This window comes from Ambystoma mexicanum, chromosome 13 (genome assembly GCF_040938575.1).
Source record: "Ambystoma mexicanum isolate Mex_15411 chromosome 13, UKY_AmexF1_1, whole genome shotgun sequence".
Taxonomy (NCBI): Eukaryota; Metazoa; Chordata; class Amphibia; order Caudata; family Ambystomatidae; genus Ambystoma; species Ambystoma mexicanum.
The window spans coordinates 207,526,902-207,552,564 of NC_090938.1; the positions used below are offsets into that span (position 1 = coordinate 207,526,902).

Sequence of the window (25,663 nt, forward strand, 5' to 3'; positions counted from 1 at the left end):
AAAAAAAGTGTAAGACACAAGAGAACTCACAGGGTAGAGGAGGTCAGCCTCCGAAACAGAACTCTGGTTACAGTAAGCCTCCCTATGTAAACAGACCTAATGGATCTTGTTTTGCTTGTGGAGCAATTGACCACGTGAAGGGGGATCCCCGGTGTAAGGTTAAACCTTTGGGGGTCTACTCCGCTAATCTGGCCTTCTCCTCCTACGAGGAAGAACAGATTACAGGAGCATCCTTCTCCTCACACTCCTTCCCCAGCGGGATAGAAGCTGAGGTAGTTTTAGTTTCCCTGGGTTCCTGGGAGCCTAAAGTCGCAGAGGCTTATGCTAGGATTCCAGATAATACCAAGCACTACTTTAAAGACAGTGTGCTGATCAATGGAGTGGATACTCCGGCTCTTAGGGATAGTGGGTGCAGTCGAACTGTAGTGGATTCTACCTTGGTAGACTCAGAGGAAGTTGCCAGAGCTACTCTGATGCCCACTAAATTGGCTGACGGCCCACCTCGCATGTTTCCAGTAATACCTGTAAATCTTACTTTAAATGGTACAGCAGTCAGGATTCCAGTGAGCATTCAGAGAAACGTCCCAGGAAAGGTCTAGTTAGGCAACGATCACAGAGCTTTAGGGCTCGTAGGAGACACTGCCGACAGACCCGGCACACAGGCTCAAAGACGGGCAGCATTGGCCAAGACCAATACGCCGCCCCAGCCGAAGGGGAAACCCAAGGCGAAAGGAGTAAGCAAGTGAAGACAAGGGAAAGAGAGCATTCCCCCGAACTCGCCTACCACTGCGGTGGAGGAAGTTGGTCAATCGCCCGGGCCTGACGAGGAGGTGGCGATGCCTGAAGTATTTGACCCCAACGACCATCCGGAACTAAAAGACTTGTTAGTAGAAGGTGGTCCTGACAGGGAAGAATTCAGTAAAGGCCAACGTGAGTGCCCATCTCTGGAAGGCCTTAGAAGACAGGCTTGCTCCCAGTTTGAAGGTGAACCTCCTGGGACGCATCAGATTTATTGGGAAGGTGGACTCCTGTATAGTGAGCCCACAGAGTCTACAGAAGGAGACTATAGGAGGTTGGTGGTTCCCCTTGCTGTAAGACCCTTCCTCCTGCAGTTGGCGCATGAAGTGCCCCTTGCTGGTCACCTTGGTATTAAGAGGACCAAGCAAAGGTGATCCATGCACTTCTACTGGCTCAAGATGGGGGTGCAAGTAGAAAGTCACTGCAGGAGTTGTGCCTCCTACCAGTTATCTGGTAAGAGTGGCTCAACAATCCAAGCTCCATTGGTACCACTCCCAGTTGTGGGAATACCCTTCGAAACGGTAGGGATCGACATTGTTGATCCTCTTGACCCGCAGACATCCTCAGGCAATAGTTTTATCTTGGTGCTAGACGACTATGCAACTAGATATCCTGAAGCCATCCCATTGAAAACTGTAACTGCCAAGTCAGTTGCAAAAGCGTTACTTGGGGCCTCATTACGACCCAGGCGCTGGACCATGGTGCTATTAGCACCATGGTCCATGCCGGTCTCCGGCATGGTGGATGGCGGAATTACCGCCCCCATCACAAGGTTGGCGGGGGCGGTAATTCTCCATTCACCATTTGACCTTCCCCATTCCCATTTTGCCCCATAGGGCATAATGGGGATGGGGAAGGCGCTAATTACGGCACCGTAAATTACGGTTGCCGTAATTAGATCCAAGGTCCCTTAGCGGGTTGGATTTTAACGCCTGCAAAAAGTAGGCGTTAAAGCCTCCAACCCGCTAAGGGACCTTGTAATCAGGCGCTAATGGTTTAATGGCGCCGACGCTCTTTACTGCGCCGTTAAACCATTAGCGTCAGGGTCGTAATGAGGCCCTTGGCACCTTTAATAGGGTTGGCTTCCCTAAAGAAGTTGTGTCTGACAGAGGCAGCAACTTTATGTCAAAGTATATGCAGGCTATGTGGAAAGAATGTGGGGTCACCTACAAGTTCTCTTCTGCATACCGCCCCCAGGCCAATGGTCTGGTGGAACGTTTAAACAGAACGTTAAAGAGCATGATTGGGGCTCTGGGAGAACCTCAGAGAAGAAAATGGGATCTTCTTTTACCATGCTTACTGTTTGCCTACCGAGAGGTACCACAGGAGGGTGTTGGCTTCAGCCCCTTCGAACTTCTGTTCGGTCATTCTGTACGGGGACCCTTAGCCATAGTCAAAGAGGGATGGGAGATGCCCACTCCCCCTGTTACTACCAACGTAGTAGATTATGTGCTGGGGCTCAGAAAACGGATGGTACTTCTGATGGGCTTGGCTAGTGATAAATTGAAGGCAGGACAAGCGCTGGTGAAACATTGGTACGACCAGAAAGCTTCCCTCATCAACTTTACACCTGGTCAGCAAGTCCTGATCATGAATCCCATAAGGCCTCGAGCTTTACAGGACAAGTGGTCAGGCCCTTCCACAGTGGTGGAGCCCCTGGGTGAGGTTAACTATTTAGTGGACCTTGGAAGGCCTGGACAGGCCCCAAAAGTGTTCCACGTAAATAGGCTGAAGGCTTTCGTCCCAAGAGTCGAAATCGCAGCACTGCTACTGGCTTCAGATGTTGAGGAAGAGGAGTCTGAACCTCTCCCCGACCTGTTCCAAAGCGGTCCTTCAGATAGCTCCTTTGAGGGTGTCCGAGTGGCCCCTCACCTGACTTCTGATCAGCAGGCTGAGGTGAAAAAGTTGCTTAGGCAGTTTTCCCCCCTGTTTTCACAGTCGCCTGGTTTGACACCTTGGTGCAAACATAACATAGACACAGGAGACAGTGTACCTACCAAAAGTAGGGGATACAGGATGTCAGACAAAGTACAGTCTTACATTAAGACCGAGGTCAACAGGATGTTAGACCTTGGGGTGATTGAACCCTCTAGTAGTCCTTGGTCCAGCCCTGTGGTTTTGGTTCCAAAGGCAGGCACTTCTGACTTGAGGTTCTCCGTGGATTACAGGGCTCTGAATGCTGTCACCAAGACAGATGCACACCCCTTGCCTCGAACAGATGAGCTGGTGGATACTTTGGGTGCCTCCAAGTACCTCAGCACGTTTGACCTCACTGCTGGCTATTGGCAAATAGCTTTAGCCGAACATGCCAAGGAGAAGACAGCGTTTTCTACTCCAGACGGCCTTTACTAATTCAGGGTAATGCCGTTCGGGTTGAAGAATGCACCTGCCACTTTCCAGAGGCTGGTGAATCATGTGTTGAATGGGTTGGACGAATTCTGTCTTGCATATCTGGACGATGTAGCAGTTTTCAGTGCCACCTGGAAAAACCATGTGAAACACCTCGGGATTGTGCTCCAAGCTCTTCAGAAAGCACACTTGACCATAAAGGCTAGTAAATGCCAAATTGGACAAGGCTCAGTGGTTTACCTTGGACATGAAGTAGGTGGAGGGAGGATACAGCCTCTTCCCAGTAAAGTACAAGCAGTACAAGCCTGGCCTACCCCCACTACGCAGACCCAAGTGAGAGCCTTCTTAGGACTCACGGGGTATTACCACAATTAATGGCAGACTATGGCACCATAGCTGCCCCTCTGACTGCCCTCACCACTCCGAAGAAACCCAAGAAGGTATCTTGGACCGACGAGTGTGAGAAGGCCTTCAACGGCTTAAAAGAATCCTTGTGCCAGGCCCCTGTCCTCAGGGCCCCTGATTATCAAAGACCTTTTATTGTGCAGACAGACGCCTCTGACACTGGGATAAGAGCTGTACTATCGCAAGTAGATGAGAAGGGTAAGGAACACCCTATTGGTTTTATTAGTCGCCATCTTAAGGACAGAGAACTCAGATGGTCCACAGTGGAGAAAGAATGTTTCTCTGTTGTGTGGGCCCTACGGAAGCTGAGGCCCTACCTCTATGGGACCCACTTCACTGTGCAAATGACCATAAGCCCTTAAAGTGGCTAATGAACATGAAGGGAGAGAATCCAAAGTTGCTTAGGTGGTCCATAAGTCTACAAGGCTTCGACTTCACTATTGAGCATAGGCCAGGTGTCCAACATAGCAATGCTGATGGGTTGTCCAGAATGTTTAACCAACCTGAACACGAGACTCATCCAGGGGGGGATTAGTTCCCCCTGTCCATAGTCTGGGAGGGGCGAGTGTTAGGAAAGATTTCTTAATTGTGGGTAATTTTCCTTCCATGTGGCAACCCCTAGAATTTTTGCTGTTGTTTTCACCATGATCTACACTTTGCCAGAGAGGTGCAGCCTTCTGCCGCACTCCTCTGGGCTTTCGCTCCATTCTTACGGGGAAACTGACATGCCCTTAAAACAGTCAGTACCGGGAAACATTGTTTTCCGTAGTTTCTTTATCATGTTGCAGCTTTCGCGCAACATGGCAGAAGAGGGCACTGTAAGCTAAGTTACTGCTCTCTTGGGTCTCTAGTCTTCTACAGGCCCTAGATACTCTCTTTGGATTGTAAATGAACGGTGCAAGTGAATCACGGACGTGATTGGTGGCAGCGATCGTTTCTTGTGTTTTTGAGCTCCTTTTGACGTTTAAGCGCGTTTCTCACGCTTAGCCCAAAATGGTGGCCTGGCTTCCAAAATGGCCAGACCACAAGGCTCTTTGTCCTGTCCGCTGACCGTCTTGCCCCCTTCACCTCCCCCAGGTCGAGCCGATCCGGGGCCTTCCTTATTTGGGCATATACTTTCCCGCGTAACACAGATGCTTTCGCGGGCTTCTACAGGCCTTGTGTGTGCCTTCAGGATGTGGGCTGGGAGTCTGGTCCCAATACACATCCTGGGCGCCAGAGAGTCTAGGGTGTCGTAAATGCCTGGGACCCCCGTGGTCCGTGATAGGTCCAGATATGGTGTGAGTGTTTTATGAGCAGATCTCCCATTGGGTCCCCTCTGTTTTGGCGCGAAGGGAACCGTGGATAAGAGGGGGCTGGAAACACCACTACCATGTCGATCTCCTGAGTTCTCACGAACGAAGGAATACAGGAGCCAAGTATCCTGCAACCACGAGGCTGAACCGAGGAATCGCTGGTGACCCGCTGAAGGACTGCTCCTCTGCACTGCTGTCGCTTTGTGAAACCCTTTCTACCTCTGATCGAACGAGAAGGCCTGTACTGGTACTTCGACCCTTGAAATAGTGGGAACAACTATTCTCGGCATCTTCACCATCTCCTGCACGTTAGCCTTCGGAAGTGTCTCTGGGCCATCCAGCAGACTGACCAGCCTACCCAGGAGTCTTACTCTGTAACAGCCTTCAGGTTGTGTTGTATTACGAGTCCTTGTCACTCTCACACGATTCGTACACTTGGCATTCCCAGGTCTGAAGTGAGTAGTGTACTTTGGGCTGAAATACACACGGCCACTCCGTTGTCCTGCTGTGGTAACAAACTGTGTGGGTTCACTGCGTTTGGGACATCCTCAACTCAACTTCTGCTGCTGCGGAATCTACACAACGCCGAGACGTCCCCTGCTCGTATCTGAACCTGCCAGCACTGAAACTGACGCGGAGAAGCCTGGGTCTGCCTGCATCGGGGACCGGTGAGTAGTATCACTATGAACTGGTCACCCTCCTGCAGTAGCCCTTCGCTTTTCCCCGCTGTGTCTAAAAGCACGCCTTTCCGTACTCGCGCTCAGCTTCTGCCCACAGTGGAGGCTGCGCTTGAGTCGCGGAGCTCTGTTCATCTTCATTTGTTCATCGAACTAAACTGCCTGAGTCCCTCGAAGAGCCTCCCCTTTTGCCCGTTTGCACCAGCGTGTGCAGGTACTTTTGAGCTCAAGGCTCCACTCTTCGTAGGGCTTGGACTTCCTTTTAGTTGGGTGCCTCTGAAGGCGGACTGGGTCTAATTATTATTCGCACTGCCTGTTTTCCCCTCCATCTAGGTGGTCTACACATTTCGTGCGTCTAACTCGTTAGACTCGTTTGTATTTGTATATATATTGTATTAGATTTGTATGTGTTGGTTTACTTGAGTTTTATTGTGATTTCTCGCTACGGTCAGTGTTACAAAGGCCTTGTTATAAATGTGTCTATATTTTTATTATAACACCTGCTTGGAGTAATTTGTGAGTGTCCTTGCTTTGTGTGCTCATTGTGGGCTTTCAGTCACCCTCACCCCCCTTGAGACCTAGTCTTGACCGCCGCGATCGCTACCCTGATTGATCTGGCTTGTCCAGAGGTTACCCTGTTCCAAGAAACTAGGCTGGCCTTCTGAACCTCTGCCCCTCCAGGACAGAGTTCAGAAATCCATCTTAACAGAAAGGTTTGCACATTTTGTGTGTAACCAGAAGAACAGAGGTGGGATTGAATACAATTGTATTGTATTATATTGTAATTGTCATTTATATAGCGCCTTTTACCATTGTTATAGTCTCAATGAACGCCCTCAGGGACTGAAATCCAGAGTTTTGGAGGTCATGAAGTAGGATTAGAATGCGTGAGGGAATTTGGCCCAATAAGGCTTAGCAGGGCTGGCAAGGATCCGGTAGAAAGCAAACAAACCATAAGGTCTGGCACGTGGATGGGTGCTGAGAGGAGTCAGGAGATGCTGTTAGTGCTATAGACTCGCTATGTGTCCAGGGGGCCCGTATTTGTCGTAGGTCTTCACTGCAAACTGATGTCAGAAGTATTGAGCCGTAGGCTGGTGTAAGTAGGCGGTAAAATTAAGTGATCAGCGAGGCCGCATTTGTCATAGTCGTTGCTGTATTCTGACATGTGTGGGTAGCCATGCCTGTGGACAGTGTCCACCAGGGTGGTGCGTTATATGTAACTAGCAGTTTGGTGCCGATTCTTGTGGCTGCGATAAAACGGTTGGCAGCCGTCTACGCTTCAGAAATTGGAACTAGAGCAGCACGGGCTATAATTACAAGCTCTTCCAGGTGGAGAGCATGGTGAATCTTCCATGTGGGCGTACTAAGCAGATATTGTGTGGATACTAAACCTTCACAATTGTTACCTTAACCATCGAAGGCCAACCCTATAGTTCATACAGGGGCAATACCCACCTATCCCTCAAGTACTCCCAGTTTGATTCTGGACTAGCTCTTGATTGCCTTCACTGATTTACACCAGAAAAACCTCCACCTGGCCTTCTGGCGGGAGACGTGGCCATGGCAACATAATTCTTTCCATGGCAATGCCCTGCTGTACATCCCAATCTATCCAAGTGCGTTGGTGTTGTCATACTATCTCAACCACTTTGACTGCGATTTGCCTGTTTTCCCTGTACGTGCAAGGTGCAGTGACTAATCAATCCTGTGACATTTCATAGTGTGAAAAACGAGATGAGGGGCTGTGTTCCCAGCTGCGGGTGCTTGTGGGAACCAAGGTCATGATTGCTGTTTGATAGTTTGTCTGGTCCGTGCTGCTGCAATAACAGCCGACGCCGCCAGTGCTGCAAAGTCAGGCCACTGTGAAGACAGCTGGTGCCACCTGGTGGTGAATGTTCATATGCTCTGATTGAGAATTGGAAGGCATGGGATGGGTTTCAGGATAATGCAGCAAATAGCCAGGTTTTGAGGGCTTTTTTGAAGGACACGTAGTCATTTGCTGTGGCGGATGTGCATAGGAAGAGTGTTCCAGATGGCGGGAGCTTGGATATAGAAAGCAGAAGCACCAACTCTAGTGGAGAGGTGAGGGGGAATAGTGAGGAGGAAAGTCGAGCCCGATCAGAGGTTTCTGGGTGGGTGGTGGGGGGGCTGGTAGTAGATGATTATTTTCTGTAGGAACTCTGGTCCTGTATTATGGAGCGCCCGATGTGTGATGCACATGGCTTTGAAGGTCGCTCTTAGGCTGATAGGGAGCCAGTGTAGTACTCTGAGGGCAGGGTGGTATGTTCTCTGGGCGAGAGGATAAGGGGCAGTCTGCCTGCTGAGTTTTGGATTTGTTAGAGCTTCCTGAGCTGGCATGTGGGACGCTGAGATAGAGGGAGTTGGCATAGTCTAAGCAGAGGTGATGATGGCAAGTATTGCAGAGACTCTTTGAGGATAGGTGAGATAGGGAACGATTCGCTTTAGGATGTGTAAGTGGAAGTAGCAGGTTCGGGATATGAAGTTGGTGAGTTTGGAGAGAGATAGGTCTGCGTCCATGGTGCATCCAAGAATTGTAATGGAGGTGGAGGCCGGCAGGTGGGGCACATTGGGTTTGTGGCCATCGTATATGTAGGGGAATAAGAGCAGTTTAACATCATATCAGGATTTCTCATTTTCCCGGTTTGAGGATAAGGTGGTTGGTCATCATCCCTAGATCAATATACGAGAGGCAAGAGGAGAGGTCGGGAAGTGGAGGCTGGAGTCTTGGGAATTTTAAAAATGATCTGAGTGTCATCTGCATAATTGTAGGAGGTAAGATTGTGAGAGTGGATGAGAGTTGGCAATGAGCTTAGGTAGATGTTGAAGAGGAGGGGTGTAAGGAAGACTCCTTGTGGGACCCCTTTTGGGCCAGGGTGAGATGTGGAGGAGAAAGATGGGAGGAGAATAATTTGTTAGTGATTAGAAATGAATGAGGAGAGCCAATTGACGGCACAATCTTTGATGCCTATGGTGTTGAACCTGTTCCTGAGTATTGTGTGGTTGATGGTGCCAAAGGCCACACATAGATCGAGGTGGATGAGAACAGCGCATCCTTCTGAATCAGCATTTTTGTTTAGGTCATCCCAGATAGAGACCAGCGTGGATTCCATTCCACAGAGGGGTTGGAACCCTGATTGGGCTAGGTCGGCTTTTGTGAAGAGGCCAAGTTCCTTGTATGCAGCGCAGTCAATTAGTTTAGCAATGAAGTGGGTGCTGGAGATTGGGCGGTAGCTAGATGGGGAGAGTGGGTCGAGGCTGGGTTTTTTGAGTAGCAGTTTGACATGAGAGGTTTTGAAAGCCTCTGTGAAGGTCCCAGATGAGGGGGAGTTATTGATGATGGAGCAGACAACGCAGCCTGCACAGGTGGTGGTAAGGACCTTTTTTTCTCCAGCTGAGCCAGAGGGTCAGGTAAGTGATATTAGGTTGTATATATCAGCTTGGGAAATAGGTGTGAATGAAGAGAAGGTTGGTAGGGAGGGTGAGGAAAGGATTCTGTTTGAGAGAGGGCAGGATGTGGATAGTTCAACGCAGACAGCTTGTGTGTTAGAGGAGGGGGTTTAAGCAACTAGGGGAATTGTATTCCCTAGGATTTTGTGGAGTTCCCTGCATGGATTATTGGAGTTGGAGATTCTGTTTCCATAGTAGTTTTTCCTTTGGCTTTCTAGATTTTGGACAGGCCTGGCCTGCAGTCTTGCGACGGCTGTTTTGTTTTGTGGAGTAGGGTAGGTCCTCCAATTTTTCTCTAGGTGATGTTTGAGGGTTTTGAGAGCTTTGAGGGAAGGAGTGTACCACTTGGGGTGTGGGCACGATCATGGGGAGGGGCAGCGGGTTGGTTTGAGGGGGTCATAGCTTTGGAGAGCCATTGGCCGAAGAGGTCAATGGAGGGGTGTCCTTCCATGCAAGAGAGATCAGGAAGTGTGAGTATTTGGGAATTGGCCGGTTCTGGGTTGATGATGATTGTATTCCAGAGATGGAGGGTGAAGGGGGTAGTTGAGGAGAGGTGGGGTTACGGGTGGTACCGAAGTGAGAATAGTATAGCATGGTGATCAGTCCTGATGAGGGGGCAAGGCGGCAGTAGCGAGATTAGGTCTGATGTGCAGAATAGTGCATCAAGGGTGTGCCCTGCAATGTGGGTAGGGTGGGAAATCAGCTGTGTTAGACCGAGAGCTTCCAGATTGTTGGTGAGGGAGCAGGCCATAGGGTTGGCAGGAATATGAAACCAAATGTTGAAATCTCCTAGCAAAGTGAACGAGGGGTGCTGGATCAGTGTAGTTGAGAGGGAGTCACAGAGGTAGTCTGCGAAGTTCTGGTCGTAGCCGGGTGGCCTATATAGAAGGAAACTGTGAGAGAAGGAAGGGTTGAGGTGGAACTTTGTGACAATAGATTTACATTCAGTGCCGCAAAGCAGATTCTCAAACAAAAATAAAAATAAGTGAAAGGTGTTGTTTGTGGGGGTTGGCTGAACCCCCTGCTCTGCTGGCCCTGTTATGTAGGAGCAGGGAGTAGCCGTGGTGGAAACGCCTTTTGTGCAATGGGATTGAAGTCATCAGTGAACCCGGTTTCAGTGATGAATAGGATGTCTGGGTTCTCAGTGGCTATGAGGTCGAAGATGTGTTTATTATTTGTCACCCATCTGGCGTTACTGAGTATGCAAGATAGTTTGAGAGAGTTCTGGTGTAAGGTGGGATTTAGGAGTGGCGGGGGTTGGGAGGGGTGGGTGGAGTGAGGATGTGAGAGCGCAATGTGGGAAATCCAGACAGAGGGAGGTTGAGAGGAATGCTGGTCTGGGAAGGGGGTTTTAGAGGGGAGGTGAATAGGGCTGGGAATGGGTTGGGTGTGGGCGTGTAAAGCTGAGAAGAATAGGGATGGGGTACAGGGGGTGCATTAGGGCAGAAAAGGGGAGAGCAATGTGTCAGTGACGGTTTACGATGAGTATGGCCTGTGCTATTTGCGGGGTGCTTGAGGGGCTCAGGAGTGTGCGAGAGAGTAGGAGGGCTTGTTGATTGGGTTGTGTTGGCCAGGGTGGCTCATGCAGTGCTGAGGGAGGGGAAGAATGAGTTTGGTGTTGGGGGGGGGGGTGGAGGGCAGAGAGGAGGAAGGGGGTTTTTGCAGGGCTGGTGGGTTATGGTGTGAGATGTAGACTGGAGTGAAAAGATGGGGATTGGGAGGGTGGTGCTCCAGTGAGTTGCCTGAGCCGCCTATTCCTGTAGGGGTGTGGGGAGTGGGTGGGAATGGTCTAGAGTGAATTTGGACAGGCGGGATGAGTTGTGTGAGCCGGGGGCTGTTGTATACTAATGGGGCTCTGGAGGGTGGCGCGCCAGTGACCTACCTGCCTGGTCACCTTATTATTGCCGAAATGTGGGGGTGCACAGGGAGGGTTGCTGATAGAGGGAAGAGAACGGGGGTGGGGAAGGGGTATGGGGTGGGGTGTGGCACATCCAGGGTCGCCATGACAGGGCGAGGACTGAAAACTATGCCCTGCCAAACTCTGAGCTCCCCTGGGAGAGAAAATATAACAGCAATGAAATGTTTACATAAATTCCTATTTGTTTGCGCAACTGGGCGTGAAATTAGTAAAATGTGAATCCTTACAAAGAGTCTCTTTTCTGCGCGCAGTTATAGCCTCTTTCGAATTCAGGTTTGGCAAGGCAATAGGAGCCAATTAGATTCAACAATTTCTGAGTGATGAATACCACTTAGATTCCAACTTTGCCAGTGAAATGGGGAACCACCCTGAATAAACTTTCGACAGTGCAATAGAAAAAACACCTAGATTCACCCTTGGCACTGCAAGGAGAAATCACCTAGATTTAACGTTGGCACAGCAATAGAAAGCCACCTTCATTTAAACTTGGCACTGCCATGGAAAAACTCAGATTCCATTTTGACAGGGCAGTGGAAAAGCACTCAGATTTAACTTTGGCACAGCAATGTAAACCACATAGAATCAGCGTTGGCAGTGCAATGGAAAACACCTGGATTTAACTTTGGCACAGCAATGTAAACCACATAGAATCAGCGTTGGCAGTGCAATGGAAAACACCTGGATTTAACTTTGGAACAGCAATGGAAATACCACCATGAAACAGAATGTTTTGTCAGTGTGAGGAAAACCACTCTGGTTCAACTTGGCAGTGTAGATGAAATCATTTAGATATGGTTTTGGCCCAACTGTGAGGCTAGGTAGATCTTATTTTGGAAGTACAATGAATGCCAGTTAAGTGATTAGGCTAGGTTCATGTAGGTATAAGATATTAGGTAGTAACAGTGGTGGGGTTTTACTAGAGTACAGTAATGGCTGTACACCCCACCGACACCAATGATGCAATAATGGCTGTGGATTGAAGAAGGCCCATCTATTTCTGCACCATTGCTATCTGATGTGCCTGAGGTCCTGGAACAAGTCTTACTGGGATAGTGTCAATACCCAAAAGCACAGAAGAGGTTCATAACATTCAGGGCACCTGGTACTTCCCGATCTCCAAAATTAAAAATCTATACAATCTGAATTGACCTAGATAAACATCACCCATCTATTGGATGGGAATGCATGCATGATAGCTTGCACAGAGTGAAGCTTGGTTTGTTTGAAAGAAATTAAATTACTGTTTAAGACAAACTGCAGTTGTGATGATAGGTGCTGCTGAAACTTTATAAAGATGTTACTGGGCTCAACTTTAAACCATTTATGCGCAAGGCACAGCAAACTCGCATTTCTCATATTGTGGTGAGTGTAATCATTTTCTCTAACCAAAACCTGGACTGATAACGGATTGAGGGCATATCGAATTATTATCTTGTGTTAAAGAACAGGATTTATAAAGGTAAGAGAGAGAGTTTAAGCAGTTCTGCTGCCCTCACCCCTTCGCCCGCCTCCCTAGCCCAAAGTCACTTCCCCTGGAAAGTGGCCCCAACATGGGCCGACCCACATAACGATGCAACTAGGTAATGTAGAATTAACTTCAAGCATTGGATCACTACTTGTGTAGGTGAGTCAAGCACTTAGGGACAAACTCGTTCAACAAGGTAAAGGGATAAACAAAAAAGCACATTTATCTGTTGCAAGAACTGATATGAATGAAAGAGCACTAATGAGAGGGTCTTCCCTCGCTGACCTAAAAGCCTTGTTCCTTCCAGAAATAAGACAAGGGGAATCAGACCAGCTCCCTTGCTAAAGGCCGGGGGCCTGGACCTTGGACCTTGAGTCCAGGATTAGAGTTAAGACTAGAGATGGGGCTGTGATCACTGTACTAGGTCAAGGGCGAAGGAGTCTCCTTTACTTAGCTAAGTTCAAGGATAAATGTTTAGCTCACTAAGCTTACTGCATAGTGTCACAGTCAGGACAAATGGAATGGCAGCTGGAATCCTGGTTTCCGCTCAGAGATCAAAAACAGGCCAACGATGAGAGTGAACAGGACTGTTTACAGAAATAAAGCAGGGCGCAGTCTATGTGTTGGGCCTCAGGTAGATATGAATTGAGAAGGCCTATCTGTGGAAAACGCCTGAGTCCATTTGACACCAAAAGGCCTTAACAGGAATGATATGATGTGATAAGTCATTTATAACGCACCTGTACACAAGTGTTTCTTACCGGCCTCATTACAAGTGTGCCGGTTCGAAAACAACAGTGCCGGTAAGCTATCGGCACCGTTGTTACCTGACTGGCAAACTACGAGTTCTGCTAGCGGGTGCCTTTCCGGCTGCCAGGTCTGACCTGACGGGCGGACCGGCACCTGAGAGCAGACCTCAACAGATGCACCGGCACCATTCATTAATAGTGCCGGTGCATCCGGCCTCCCCATTCCCATTGAGTCCAATGGGACTCAAATGGGAATGGGGAGTAATAATTACCGGCAATGGGGATGTACCGGGTCCGCCGGAGCTGTAATGCCCGGTAAGTCCCCATTGCCGGGTGCCGGCAAATTCATGACTCCGGTGGCAGCCGTGCTGGTATTTTTACCGGTACGGCTACCACCAGGGTCATAATGACACCCTATGAATTGGTCCACAGCCATAGAGGTGGATGATGTGAAAGCATCAACTATGTATTTTACATAAATATGGTTTAAACTATATCACTGAAAAACATATTGTCCCTCGTTCCAAGCAAATACATATCATCCATTAAATATCGTCCTGCACTGACATCTAGAGACGTTTAAAACACACATGATGAAAATGCACATACATCTGCCTTGCTTCCAATTTCTTTTTTTGCTTGCTCTATATATATACACAACGGAGAGAAACCCCCCGAGCCCCACTCAGCCCCCTCTCCTCAGCCTCAGATCGATGGAATTTTACTTGACACCATTCAGCACACTATGTTCTCCTAACCATGTTTCAATTTTGGCTCGGTTGTTTACAATGATATTTACAGGACCGATGTAATCACTGGCCACCCTAGCTCCGATGATTTCTGGAATCATGGCTGGTTGCACTTAGCATGACCACTCGTGAGAAACATTGCCAGCTTGACTCGTGTCCGCAACAATGTGTATTGTGATGCCCTTGTAGCTTGCTTTGCATGGCTTGGTAAGAGAATGTTCACACTTGCTTCCGGTGACCAGTTTTCCCTTTCAATATCCCAATTCAGCAACAGAATTCCCCTCTCCCTGTAAGATATGTCACTCCTGAACCCCTTTTCAAGAATATACGTAAAGTCCACATACCTTTGCAGAGAAGGATTTTATCTTCCCAAAGATAGATTTCCGGCTGGTAAAGATCAGGTCGTCCTCTGCGTCTTCGCCCTCCATGATGGCGCAGCTGTCGGCCGCCGGCAGGTCACCGTCGTGGTTGCTGGAATTTATCATCAGTTTGGAGTATTTGTATTCCAGCCTAACCAAAGGAAAACATGGTGAGGATTCCAAAATCGGGGCGCACATCAGTCCATCTGTAATTATTCATGGATTCATTTCAATATTTGTTTAGCGCTGGCCCTACCCAAAGGGTCTCGGAGCGCCTTACATCGTTTCAAATATTGAAAAGGTGAGAGTTGAAAAACAAAGTTACAAATAATGTTTTCAGGAAAGGATAGGAAGATTAGGATAGACAGGTGGTAGCATTGGAGGAGGGCAGGGTTACATGGGGGCAAAGAGGTATGTTTTGAGGCTCTTTCTGAAAGTGGTGATGGAGGATGCATCTTAGGTGAAATCTCATAAAATACAACAGGTTGGCAGAAGGACATGCCATTGCAGTTGGTGATACCATGAAATGTCCACTAAGTTATCGCTGGTCGTTCATCCGTCAGGTCATCAAATACACTGCACCAATCAAAAGAAGTCCCTCAGCCTCCACTTCACAGATCAACACCAAGGAAGAACACAACCACTTATGCATCGGTGGCCCTTATATTCTCTGCAGAGTTCTCTAGTGATGAGCACCTCAGATATGCAAGTCAGAGGGTGTCTGCAGGCACGCGGCAACCCTATGGGTAGGAGCCCTTTAGGCCGCACCTTCCTGAAGGGTTTCTGCATGTCTGCCGGCAATCATTGCTTTCTCGCTGTTGCATGAAGGGGCAATCATTGATTTCTCGCTGTTGCATGAAAGGGCAATCATTGCTTTCTCGCTGTTGCATGAAGGGGCAATCATTGCTTTTTCGCTGTTGCATGAAGGCGAGATTGCCAAGACAAAATCCTCGATTTTCATCACTCCCGTTCTCAGGAGGATTCAATGAGTGCTCACACCCCAAGCACACGACCTGGAAACACAATTGTGATAATGGATGAGGCCTTAGAAAAGGATTTTCCAGGGAAGGCGGCTGAGCCAGGCATAGGGTGGCACAGAATCTCCATGGGACGATAACGCACAATTACGAAGGCTACCCGGTCAGTCAGTGATCGAAGTGAGTGGGAACGGTCGGAGGCGGTGTTCCACAACTTTTAGTTTTTTCTGTTTACCCTTCCTCTACTTTTTACGACCATATGCACCATTCTATACAGTGCATTTGCCAATTCATGTCCCTGTGCAAGTGTAAAGTTGTAATAGGAGCCTTAGTTACTAGTCACTTAGACTATTGCAATGCCCCGGCTGCAAGACCTTGCACATGTTGCACTAGGCTACCTCCTACCCTCTCCCCTGCTGAGACCACAGTTCCACTACTTTCTTTGGTGTAGTTCTACCACTGTTTTCAGGAGAATGGCCTGTGGTTCAGGCAGTGCTGTGCTCCTTTGTCTGCAGTGAGCACTAGGGCATGGAGGCACACCTCGGCCAGATCCCTGCTCACAGCTGAATCGGGGATGCATCAGAACTATGTCTTTCTCTGCATTTTTCGCCTGCATCCGGTATTGGAGTGATCACAGAATGTTTGCAACAGGTGTATCATAATTTTCCAGCCGCAAACCAACTCTTTCTGCACAAACCATCCATAATACCACTCTAGTCAATATCCATATCAACAATTCAGCACGAGTGGTAAAAACTGAGCAAATGCTATTAGCAGCAGTTTTACTGCTTTGTGTGAAAAGGAATGAGACAGCCACATTTTTCACCAATTCCATTTTACCTTCTGCTTTTTGCAATAGATTGAAATGGTTTGGTCTATTTTGTCTGCTACCGTGCTAGTAAATGCAGCAATTAGGGATTACTCCAAATTTAACTAGGACAGAATTGCAAAACATTTTGAACCAAGGCAATAAAACTAACCATACAAATGGATTTGTCCTTTTTATTGAAGAAAAGAAGAAAATATTTTTCCATTGTGAAAGATTTGACTTTGAGGCAAAGTCACTTTTCTTTTGATGTCACACAGGAAATATTGCAAACACAAAACTGACTTTTGTTGCTAGCTGTTTGCTCAATCCCTATTACAAGAGCAGCAAAACTGGTTCCTGGTATATTTGCTCAATGTTAGGCATTGTTGCAAATGTTAGATAATGTGCACCCGTGCGGCTCCATGCCGCTTGGAAAACACTTTTCCAGTCCAGGTGTTTCCTTTAACATATCATTTGTTGGCATAGTCGTAGGTCACACATGTTCAAGTGAAGGGAACTCAAATTATAACTCCGAAAAAGGCAACAGTTTCTTAAATGAAAGCTTGAAAATGGTAAAGTGTGTCACAATAAGAGGGAGCCATCTGTTTGGCATTCTAATGAGCAGTGTAGGTGCTCTATGGGATACCTGCTACATGACACAACCAGCAAGGTTCTTGCTCTCTTTTGACGGCTGTATGCTGGGTTAGCGAAAATGTGAACTAGTGTTAAAGCAGTTTCCAATTGCACAATGGATGCCATTTTTTCTGTCACAAATGCAATTGCACAGAAAATGCATTTGCGTTTGCACGCATTTTTGTTAATGCACACCTGGTTGAGATTCTTTTGTTAGGCGTGTGTCTCCCCCTTTTGTACAAGGAGCAATTCACCAACCTAGACAGTTCTCTCTCTGAACACTGGGAGGCACTGTTCTTCCACAATTTGGAAACGCGAGTGAGTCAGCCTGCACAGTGAGAACATTGGAAACCAGCATCACGGTTCTTACAACCCATACAAAGCCAGTGCTTTAAGTTGGTCGGAGTTGCCCAGGCAGTCTCCAAAAAGTGAGGCTGAGCCGGGGCCCTGCCGAGGGGCCCCCAGTCCCACAAAGCTATGGCGCTGGCAGGTTATCCGCTTCCACAGCCGGGACAGATGATGAGCCTACCGGCCGCTCATGAATAAGTCAGGCAACAGCTATGACTGATAGAAATGCCAGTCAGGCGCAGCGTCACGCAAACTATTTGAGCGATGCTGTGACTGGCTGACACTTCTGCAAGTCACACCTGCCTGCTGCCGGAAGTGCTTCACTTTTGTAAACTCTAACTTCCTCTGGTGTCCCCTCCCGAGGGTCACCAGAGGAAGTTAGACAGTCCCAGCCTGACCAGCCCTAATAAAAGGGTGCGCCATTTTAGAATGACTTACCTTTGGCACTGGATTCTATGCCCATGCTGCGATGGGCGACGATCACCATTCGACAAGAATGCACCCGATGAGAAGGAGAAGCCCCACATCCACAGTAACTGATGTTATGTGTACGCCCGTGCCTCGGGTCGTACCGCACTCACGCTTGCACGCAGGCATGCACACAAGAAGACACGGGACGCGATGTGTTCTGTTCCGCGTCCCGGCGGCAACTGCCCGCACGGGCGTGATTTATTCAATCGCGCATGCGCATAGCCAGAACGAGGCTCGCGCATGCGTCAATCGTGACTGGCACGTCACACCCCTTTTTTTCTTTAACGAAAAACACAACATAACATAATATTCCAGCAACAGTGCAAACTTCCAAAACATAAACATTTTATCTCGCTAACGGAAAATCGCCCGTGACCTTGGCTCAGTCTCCCGAGTCCAGGACGTAGTCCTTGAGGTAAGCAGGTGGTCTGCGGTCCCTCCGCACTGGATACCTCAAGGCACTGGGCATGGTTTTGCTGGGACCGTCTCCACATGGGACTGCGGCCCTCGGGCCATCTTCAGCTGGACCTTCTGAGATCGCCTCGGGGTCAGGGCTCTCTCCGGGGTCAACGGTTTCCGACAAAGTGTCCACCTTCTTGAAGAAAGACCTGTTGCGGGTGACCGTGCCACGTTCACAGGCCGCCGTCACCATGGTCCCTTTCACTTGCGTGATCTTCCACGGGTGAGGCTCATACGACAGAGACAGTTTGCCCTCTGGGCGACGGTTCCGGACTAGCACTGAATCGCCTACACACACTTCTTTGTCTTGAAGACCTCTTCTTACATTTTCCCTCTGATTGCGTGCCTCGCGCTCCTCTCTTACTTTCTCGTTGTCGATGACACCTGGCTCTCGGCCATCCATTTCCGGTATCATGCCTTGGGGGCAGCGTCCAAACAGTGCTTCCGCGGGAGCCACCCCAGTTGACTGGTGAGGGGTGGTCCGGTACTCTCTTAGGAATTCCACGAGCTTCTTCGGAAGGTCATCCCCCCATGAGTGGATATCCTTAGCACTTTGTTCAAAGTACGCATTAGCCTCTCGGCTTCTCCATTGGCACGAGGCCACAGCGGCGATACTCTGCGGTGATGGATGCCTCTCTTCTTGAGGTATTGGGCGAACAGACTGCCAGTAAAAGGGGGCCCATTGTCCGAGCATATTATTTCTGGGAACCCGTGGGTCGCAAACATTTTATCCAAGGCCCTGGTGGTGTAGTCCGTTGCAGTGGATTGCACTACCTCCACCTCAGGATACCTTGACCATTGGTCTACGGCCACTAAGAAATACATGCCCCGACCTGTCGACCCGAAATCCATGTGGACCGTTCCCCAGGGCTTTTCGCTCTGTTCCATGGAGCTGGTCGGTGGGGCCTTGTCCCCCAGAGCCGCTGTTTGACATGGCAAAACCTTTTCACAAAACACTCAACCATCCCTTCAAGATCAGGGAACCACACCTTGGGCCGGAGCCTCGCCTTGGTCTTCACGACCCCTTGATGGCCAATGTGTGCTAACTCCAGGATGCGATTCCTTAATGCCTGTGGGATCACGATTTGTCTCCCCCTCAGCAGCAATCCGTCATCCGAAATGGACAGCTCATCTCTGACCTTCCAAAGTGCCTGAAGGTCTTTTTGGGCGTTTGCCTGCCGCCTGGAGTTGTTTCTTAGTACCTCTCTCCAGTCTCCACTTCTCACAGCAGCCTTGATGATGTGGAACACCTCATCCTTGGATGACTCCGTCGCTATGGCAAGTCTCGATAGCGCCACCGGTAACGCACCTTCCACCATGTGACAGAGTAGCCCTTGACAGTCCGCCACCTCGTCGTTCTTCTCCACACTCCCAGTGCTGGGGTGACGCGACAGGTAGTCCACCGGGTTATTGGTCCCTGGCCTGTACACGAGTCTAACCCCGTACTCCATCAGTGCCAACATCCAACGCTCAATTCGGGGCGGCGGCTTGGATGACACGCCCGCCAGGATGGGCAGCAATGGCTAGTGGTCTGTCACCACCACAACAGGTTTTCCCAGAATGTAGAGACGAAAATGGCAACAGCCCCATAGGATGGCCAAAGCTTCTCTTTCGATCTGCGAGTAACGCTTCTCTGTGTCCGAAAGCACCTTGCTCGCATAAGCGATGGGTCGCATGTCCCCTCTTTTGTCTGGCTGCAGCAGCACCGCTCCAACACCCACGGGACTGGCATCAACAACAATCTCGGATTCCACCGATGGGTTAAAGTACGCCATGGTGTCTCCGTCAGACAAGGCATTCTTGAGGAGCTGAAAGGCCTCCTGCTCCTTCCTTTCCCATGTCCATACGGCGTCATTCCTGGTCAACACCCTGAGGGGCACCGACAAAGAGGCCAAACCTTTGATGAAGCGCCCGCAGTAATTTACCATCCCCAGAAAGCTCCTCACCTCGGTGGGGGACTGGGACGCTGCGGCCTCTCGAATGTCCTTGATTTTAGCCGGATCGGGTGATACACCACTGGCGTGAAAAATGAAACCAAAAAACCCAATCCTGTCCTTGAAAAATTCACATTTCTCACGGTGGAGAGTAAGACCCAAATCATCCAGCCTCTTCAGTATGCAGTGCAGCCTTTTCAAGTGTTCTGTCTCCGATTCCGCAAACACTAAAATGTCATCACTCATATTCAAAACACCTTTGAGGCCAGCCAGCGCCCCCCTGATGGTATTCTGAAAGACCTCGGCGGCAGATGAAATGCCGAAGCTCAGGCGCTTAAACTGATAGAGACCTTCATGTGTTGTGAATGTCGTGATAAATCTGGAGTCTGGGTAGAGCTCGAGCTGATGATAGCCCGCACGTAGATCTAACTTTGAGAAAACTCTTGCGCCCTGCAGTTCTCCAATAATATCATCAAGAGTGGGCATAATGTGTCTCTCCCTCTTGATGGCGGCTTTGGGGAGACGCATATCTACACATATGCGCACCGCTCTGGGCTGTTTTGGCTTTGGGGCCACCACGATGGGCGAGACCCAGGGAGTTGGGCCCTCCACCCTCTCGATAATGTCCATCTGCATGAGCGATCGGAGCTCCTCCTCTACCTTCTCTCGGAGGTGAAACGGGATCCTGCGATGCTTGAGAGCCGTAGGTCTGATGGTGTCGTCAATGTGTAGACGTACCGGGGGAGCCTTCAAATTCCCCACACCCTTGAAAATTCCTGAGAACTTGCCCAGTAGCTGCTCAATGTCCACTTGGTAGACCTCCCATGCAAAATGCACTAGGTCCACGGCCTCTGATGCCGCACAGCTGAGTAAAGAGTGAGGGCTCACGTCTGTGACGAAAAATCGGGCTTTAATGGTCTTGCCGCCTTTGGACACAGGCGCAACGAAAACGCCCTTGATTGGGAGTGGCGTGTCTCCGGCAAACGTGAACATTTTCACTGTCGAAACATCTAGCACCGGTGGTCCCGGGATAGATTGGTAGTGATCGGACGCCAGCACACAGACTGAGGCCCCCGTGTCGACCAGCACTTGTGTCGGTACTCCCTCAATGTCCACGACACACTTGGGTTGTCTCTTCTTTTTCGCCCCTGTTGCAATGCTCGAAATGAAGAACACTTCATCCTCCTCGTCCTCCTCTTCCTCGGCCATGTTGAGCTTCTGCATTTCCTGTTCTAACGCTGCGATGCTCCTCTGCCCCCTCAAATTCCTGCCAAGTGCCCTGGCCGGACCCCTCTGTACAGTTATTGGGGCGGGAGCGCGACACATCCGGGCATAGTGTCCAGGTCCATTGCATCGGCCACAAGTTCTCGATTTGGCGGGACACTCCTCAGAGTGCGGCAGGTCATATCCGCAATATTGGCAAATAGACATCGCCCCTTGCATCGGGCCTGCTTCCTGGCACTTCTGGCCCCATTTGGCTTTCGACGCCGACTGCCTCCCAACGGCAAATGCTTCTTCCGACTTTCCCGGACGCACCGCCGCGTCCATTTTGGCGCCCCTCGATTCTGCCAGTTCATATGTTCTTCCGCTGTCCAAAATCTGTTGCAGAGACCATCCAGGCTCCCTCAGCACTTGCCTACGTAGCTTGCCTGAGCTACAGCCTTGGAGGACCTGATGCCTGATCATGGACTCTTCATTGTCCCATCGACAAGTTGTGGCCATTTGTCGCAGGCGAGCGCAGAATTGGTCAAGTGACTCCTCATCCCGCTGTTTTTCACCACTAAACAGAAATCTCTCGTAGTCCATGTTGGACAACGGAATGAAGTAGTTTTTTAGAGCAGTTTTAACAGCATCATAGGTGTCTACCTGCAGGTTGAGGGACTCATAAATGCGCAGAACGTCCATGCCCACTGAGTACAGGAGAGTGGCTTTCTTAGTGTCATCATCGGTTTCCCCAGTTGCCGTAAAGTACATGTCCAATTTTGTTGTCCACAACAACCATCTTGGGCCCAATTTGGAGGGGGGACCGGATGTGTCGAATTCTTGCATGGGTAACAAAGCCCCCTGTTGTCTCCTTACCGCCACTCTCGCTGTTTCTGCCTCGCCGTCACTTTCCGCCATGTTCGCAGGTCGCACAGGTACCTCGTGGTGATTCAGAGGCCGCAAACCGGACTTGGGTGAACCGTGGACGTACCTTGGGTCACTGCGTCATCATGGAACGTTCGAGGTGACGAGGGCCTTCCCCTTCAGTTGCCCCTTGTGTAGTGACAACTAGTCCAGGTGCAGTCCTCCTGGATGGTGAAGACTGCTAGGTTTCCAAAAATTGTTCAGATGTATTTTCAGGTATAAGCAGCGCACGAGCACCTTTTCAGGCCGCTACTGCCTCCTACCGTGCGTGAAAACACGTCCGCTGTGTTCGCGCCGGGTTCATAACGCTCAGCGGTGTAGCGTTATGATGAATGACACGCGGCGGTGTGTCAACAAACGCTCCGCTTGCATCCCACTTCGTCACCAGATGTTATGTGTACGCCCGTGCCTTGGGTCGTACCGCACTCACGCTTGTACGCAGGCATGCACACAAGAAGACACGGGACGCGATGTGTTCTGTTCCGTGTCCCGGTGGCAAATGCCCGCACGGGCGTGATTTATTGAAATGCGCATGCGCATAGCCAGAACGAGGCTCGCGCATGCGTCAATCGTGACTGGCACGTCACAACTAACTGCTGCCACTGGCTTTGCTGTTTCTTGTTGCAGTTTCAACTGGTTGAGGCAAACTTCTCACTTCAGTGTGTTCGCCTCGACCAGCTGAAAAACTGCAACAGGCACTTCTGTTACTTTCACTTTCTTTATTTCTTCTTTGTTCCCTTTGCTTTCTGTTCTCTGTTTCTTTGCTTTTTTTTTATTTTATTTTTCCCGTTTCAAACTTTCTGCTGTCTGTCACCACGCTTTTCCTTTCATTTTCTTTGTTCCCGTTTGGAACTTTCTACTTTCGGTTCCCTCGATTTTTCTTTAATTTTTTTGTTCCCGTGAAGAACTTTCTGCTCTGCTTGTTCCCTCGCTTTTTCTTTCATTTTTTATCCTACACATTTTCATGTAGTCATGTTTTGTGATAACACGACAGAAAAGGCTTCATATTGTGGATGAGTTTTAGGGTAACGTTGACAGAATGAAGTTGAGCTGCTGTGGGTGTTCAGTGAGAGGGTGGGTTAATTGAATTCAAACGGCTTGCATTTGTCAACCACATTTTAACGTGCCTTTTTGTTGCTCGTTGCACACTGGTCAGTGTTTGTGAAGTAGGGTGCACTTAAAATAAAGTATGAAATGGAAGGGGTTCATTTCACGCTTTATTTTAAGTGCACCCTCGCCTCACTACTTGCCATACATGCTTCCCAAAGTACTTTTGTCCTGAGTTTTTTTAATGAAAATTCAAGTACTGCGAAATGGAAATGTGGGCCACTTTTTTCTTTATGCCCAAGCATATTTTGTATTCTCAGTCGGTAATTACACCAACAGCTGCTTTCTCTGTGGTATGGTTTATGACCTGTTGGGATGTTGGAAAAACAAGGTCTAGGAGTGCTTTAAACCGGTATTTGGTGGTAATGTTCTCTAGTGCCGAAGCTCATTAGTGAGTTTCGCACTTAACGCAGAGACCACCTGTGACTCACTGCAGACAATTCACCTATATTATCATTGAAAGCTTGGTTTTAAGGTGTTTTAATTGGGAAAGCATGGTTACCAATAAAAGTATTTGGGCCATATTATCTCTTGCAAATTCAGTCTATACCTACAGCCCATTGGAAGAACCCCATGCAATAAAAAGGCACTCCCATGCCTGTTTACTGTGAAAACTCTGTGCCACAGATGGCCCAATTAATGAAGCTGGCAACTTTAATTAGCAAACTCTGATGTTGAACCAACTGTTGGCTGTGCTAGCACGTTTCAGCTCTGTGGAGGTCACTTGCGTTCGATGCCAAGGCTAAAAGACAGCCCTTATTGAACAAATCACATTTCTGGAGTTGCATAATTTTGTATTGTATCTGAAAACTGCATAGGGTGTCTGATCTGTGTGAAGGAGCTCAATACTTGCCTGCCTACTTTTTCAATATTCCGGAAAATTCTAATTGTCACAAGTGGTATACGGTTTATTTAACTGTTGCAAATTCACATTTAAAAATGCCACCAGGCAAAAACTATTGTGTCTTTTGCAATGTGACTCAGTAGCAATGTTCCCTTATTGGAAATGTGTGGTCTATAAAAAATGCATGTGGATAGCGTAAGAGAGCAGGGCATGGGTAGCTTAAAATCTGATTCACAAATAAGATATAGTAACTTACATATAAGCTATGTTCAGTGCAGTAAACCACATTTTAATGTTTTACAGATAGTAAGCGAGAATTTCGAGCGTGCACAGGTTACAAACAGATGCGCTAGTGATATATCTCTCCAAGACTTTCTGCAGCCATTCACGATTTAGGCAAAGTCTGTGGTACTTCCCAAGCACAAGTCTTTGCAGACTTCTCTGTTTGACTACTTGCCATCAGTGAAAAGATGTAAGGTGGCGGAGGCTGCCACCAGTCTGAGTGGGGATGAGGAAGCTAGCCCAGTCAATTTGAGTACTGAGGCTGCAGAAATATGCCAGGATATTTGCGCTAAGGAGGCCAGAAGCTCCAGTGCATCTCTCGCTACACTGCAGCCTGTGGCAGAAGAGCCTCTTCTAACCCCTGATTGCTGGAGCGTGCGGCAATGGTGCTATTTTAATAAGGAATATGAATGGATTTTTCTGGCTTCAGGTCACATTGGATGCTCTGTATGTAGGGACATGAAAGCAATAGGTGGCTTATCAGTGCACTCTAGTGGGCAAGGTTTGCTCCTAAGCATAGAAGAACAAGTTACTTACCAACTGGTAACATTCTTTCGACTGGATGTTCCTCCAACGTATTCCTCATCTTTGATATCGCGTCCAGCTTCGGCTGCTTTTGGTAAAAAAATTCTCGCCAGAGGGATTCATGCATGGCTTCTTTGCCATCCCTAACAATAGCTAGGAAACCCTCTCTTTCTTCCCCTTCTGGAATTTGCTCCGCCGTCATTGAAATGCACTCCCACAGAGTGTATGTAAATTTTGCTAAGGCACATGTGCAGTTGGCCGATTTTAGGGCCATACTCCAAGCTGAAAATACTATGCGGCCCCATCCATCCACACGCTTGTCATCCCTATCCGGAGGGATGGTAGGGTACACCACCTTATTAGATGTAGCTGTGGCTGCTTGGACCACCAAACTCTTGGGAGTGGGTTGCTTAGACACATAGCCGGGGTCGCGACTGGAAGGGCAGTATTTTCTTGTGAGGGATTTATCCACCGCAGGGATAGAATCCGGGGACTCCCAATTTTTGGCCACTCTATTTTGCAAGGCCACATGAAAGGGTAAGATTGAGTCTGTAGGTGGTCCTTGGTCCAGAATGTCAGTAAGATCATCTTGGATGAATTTAACAGGTGGTCTAGCCCAGCACAGATAATCAACTACTTTTGAAATCAGTTGTCGGTATGAAGAGTCAACTTGTTCTCCTGGCTTTGGTCTGCTGAACTCATGTTTCAGGTGATGTATCTACACCACTGGCATTGTGCAATGTGTCAATGAGGTCTATCATTTTACTCTCTTCTGAGATTAGACATTCTGGCACATTAGGAGTTCCGAACTCAAGACCAAAAGGAACCTCCTCTTCCTCAATGCCATGATTCGAGCCCCCTGGAAGCTGTGGGAACGATGGAGGAGGAAATGAGTTGAGTACGCTTCTGGCGAAGT

At 48.9% G+C, this 25,663-nt stretch overlaps 1 protein-coding gene across 2 annotated transcripts in view; it reads right to left on the reverse strand.

Moving 5' to 3' along the window:
- ELAPOR1 (endosome-lysosome associated apoptosis and autophagy regulator 1) overlaps window positions 1-25,663 on the reverse strand; it is a 550,309-nt gene that overhangs the window by 39,970 nt on the left and 484,676 nt on the right. For both annotated transcript variants that reach the window (XM_069633660.1, XM_069633661.1), the window contains exon 21: window positions 14,218-14,383. In XM_069633660.1, the coding sequence (XP_069489761.1) occupies window positions 14,218-14,383 (166 nt within the window). The remainder of the gene's footprint in view (window positions 1-14,217; window positions 14,384-25,663) is intronic.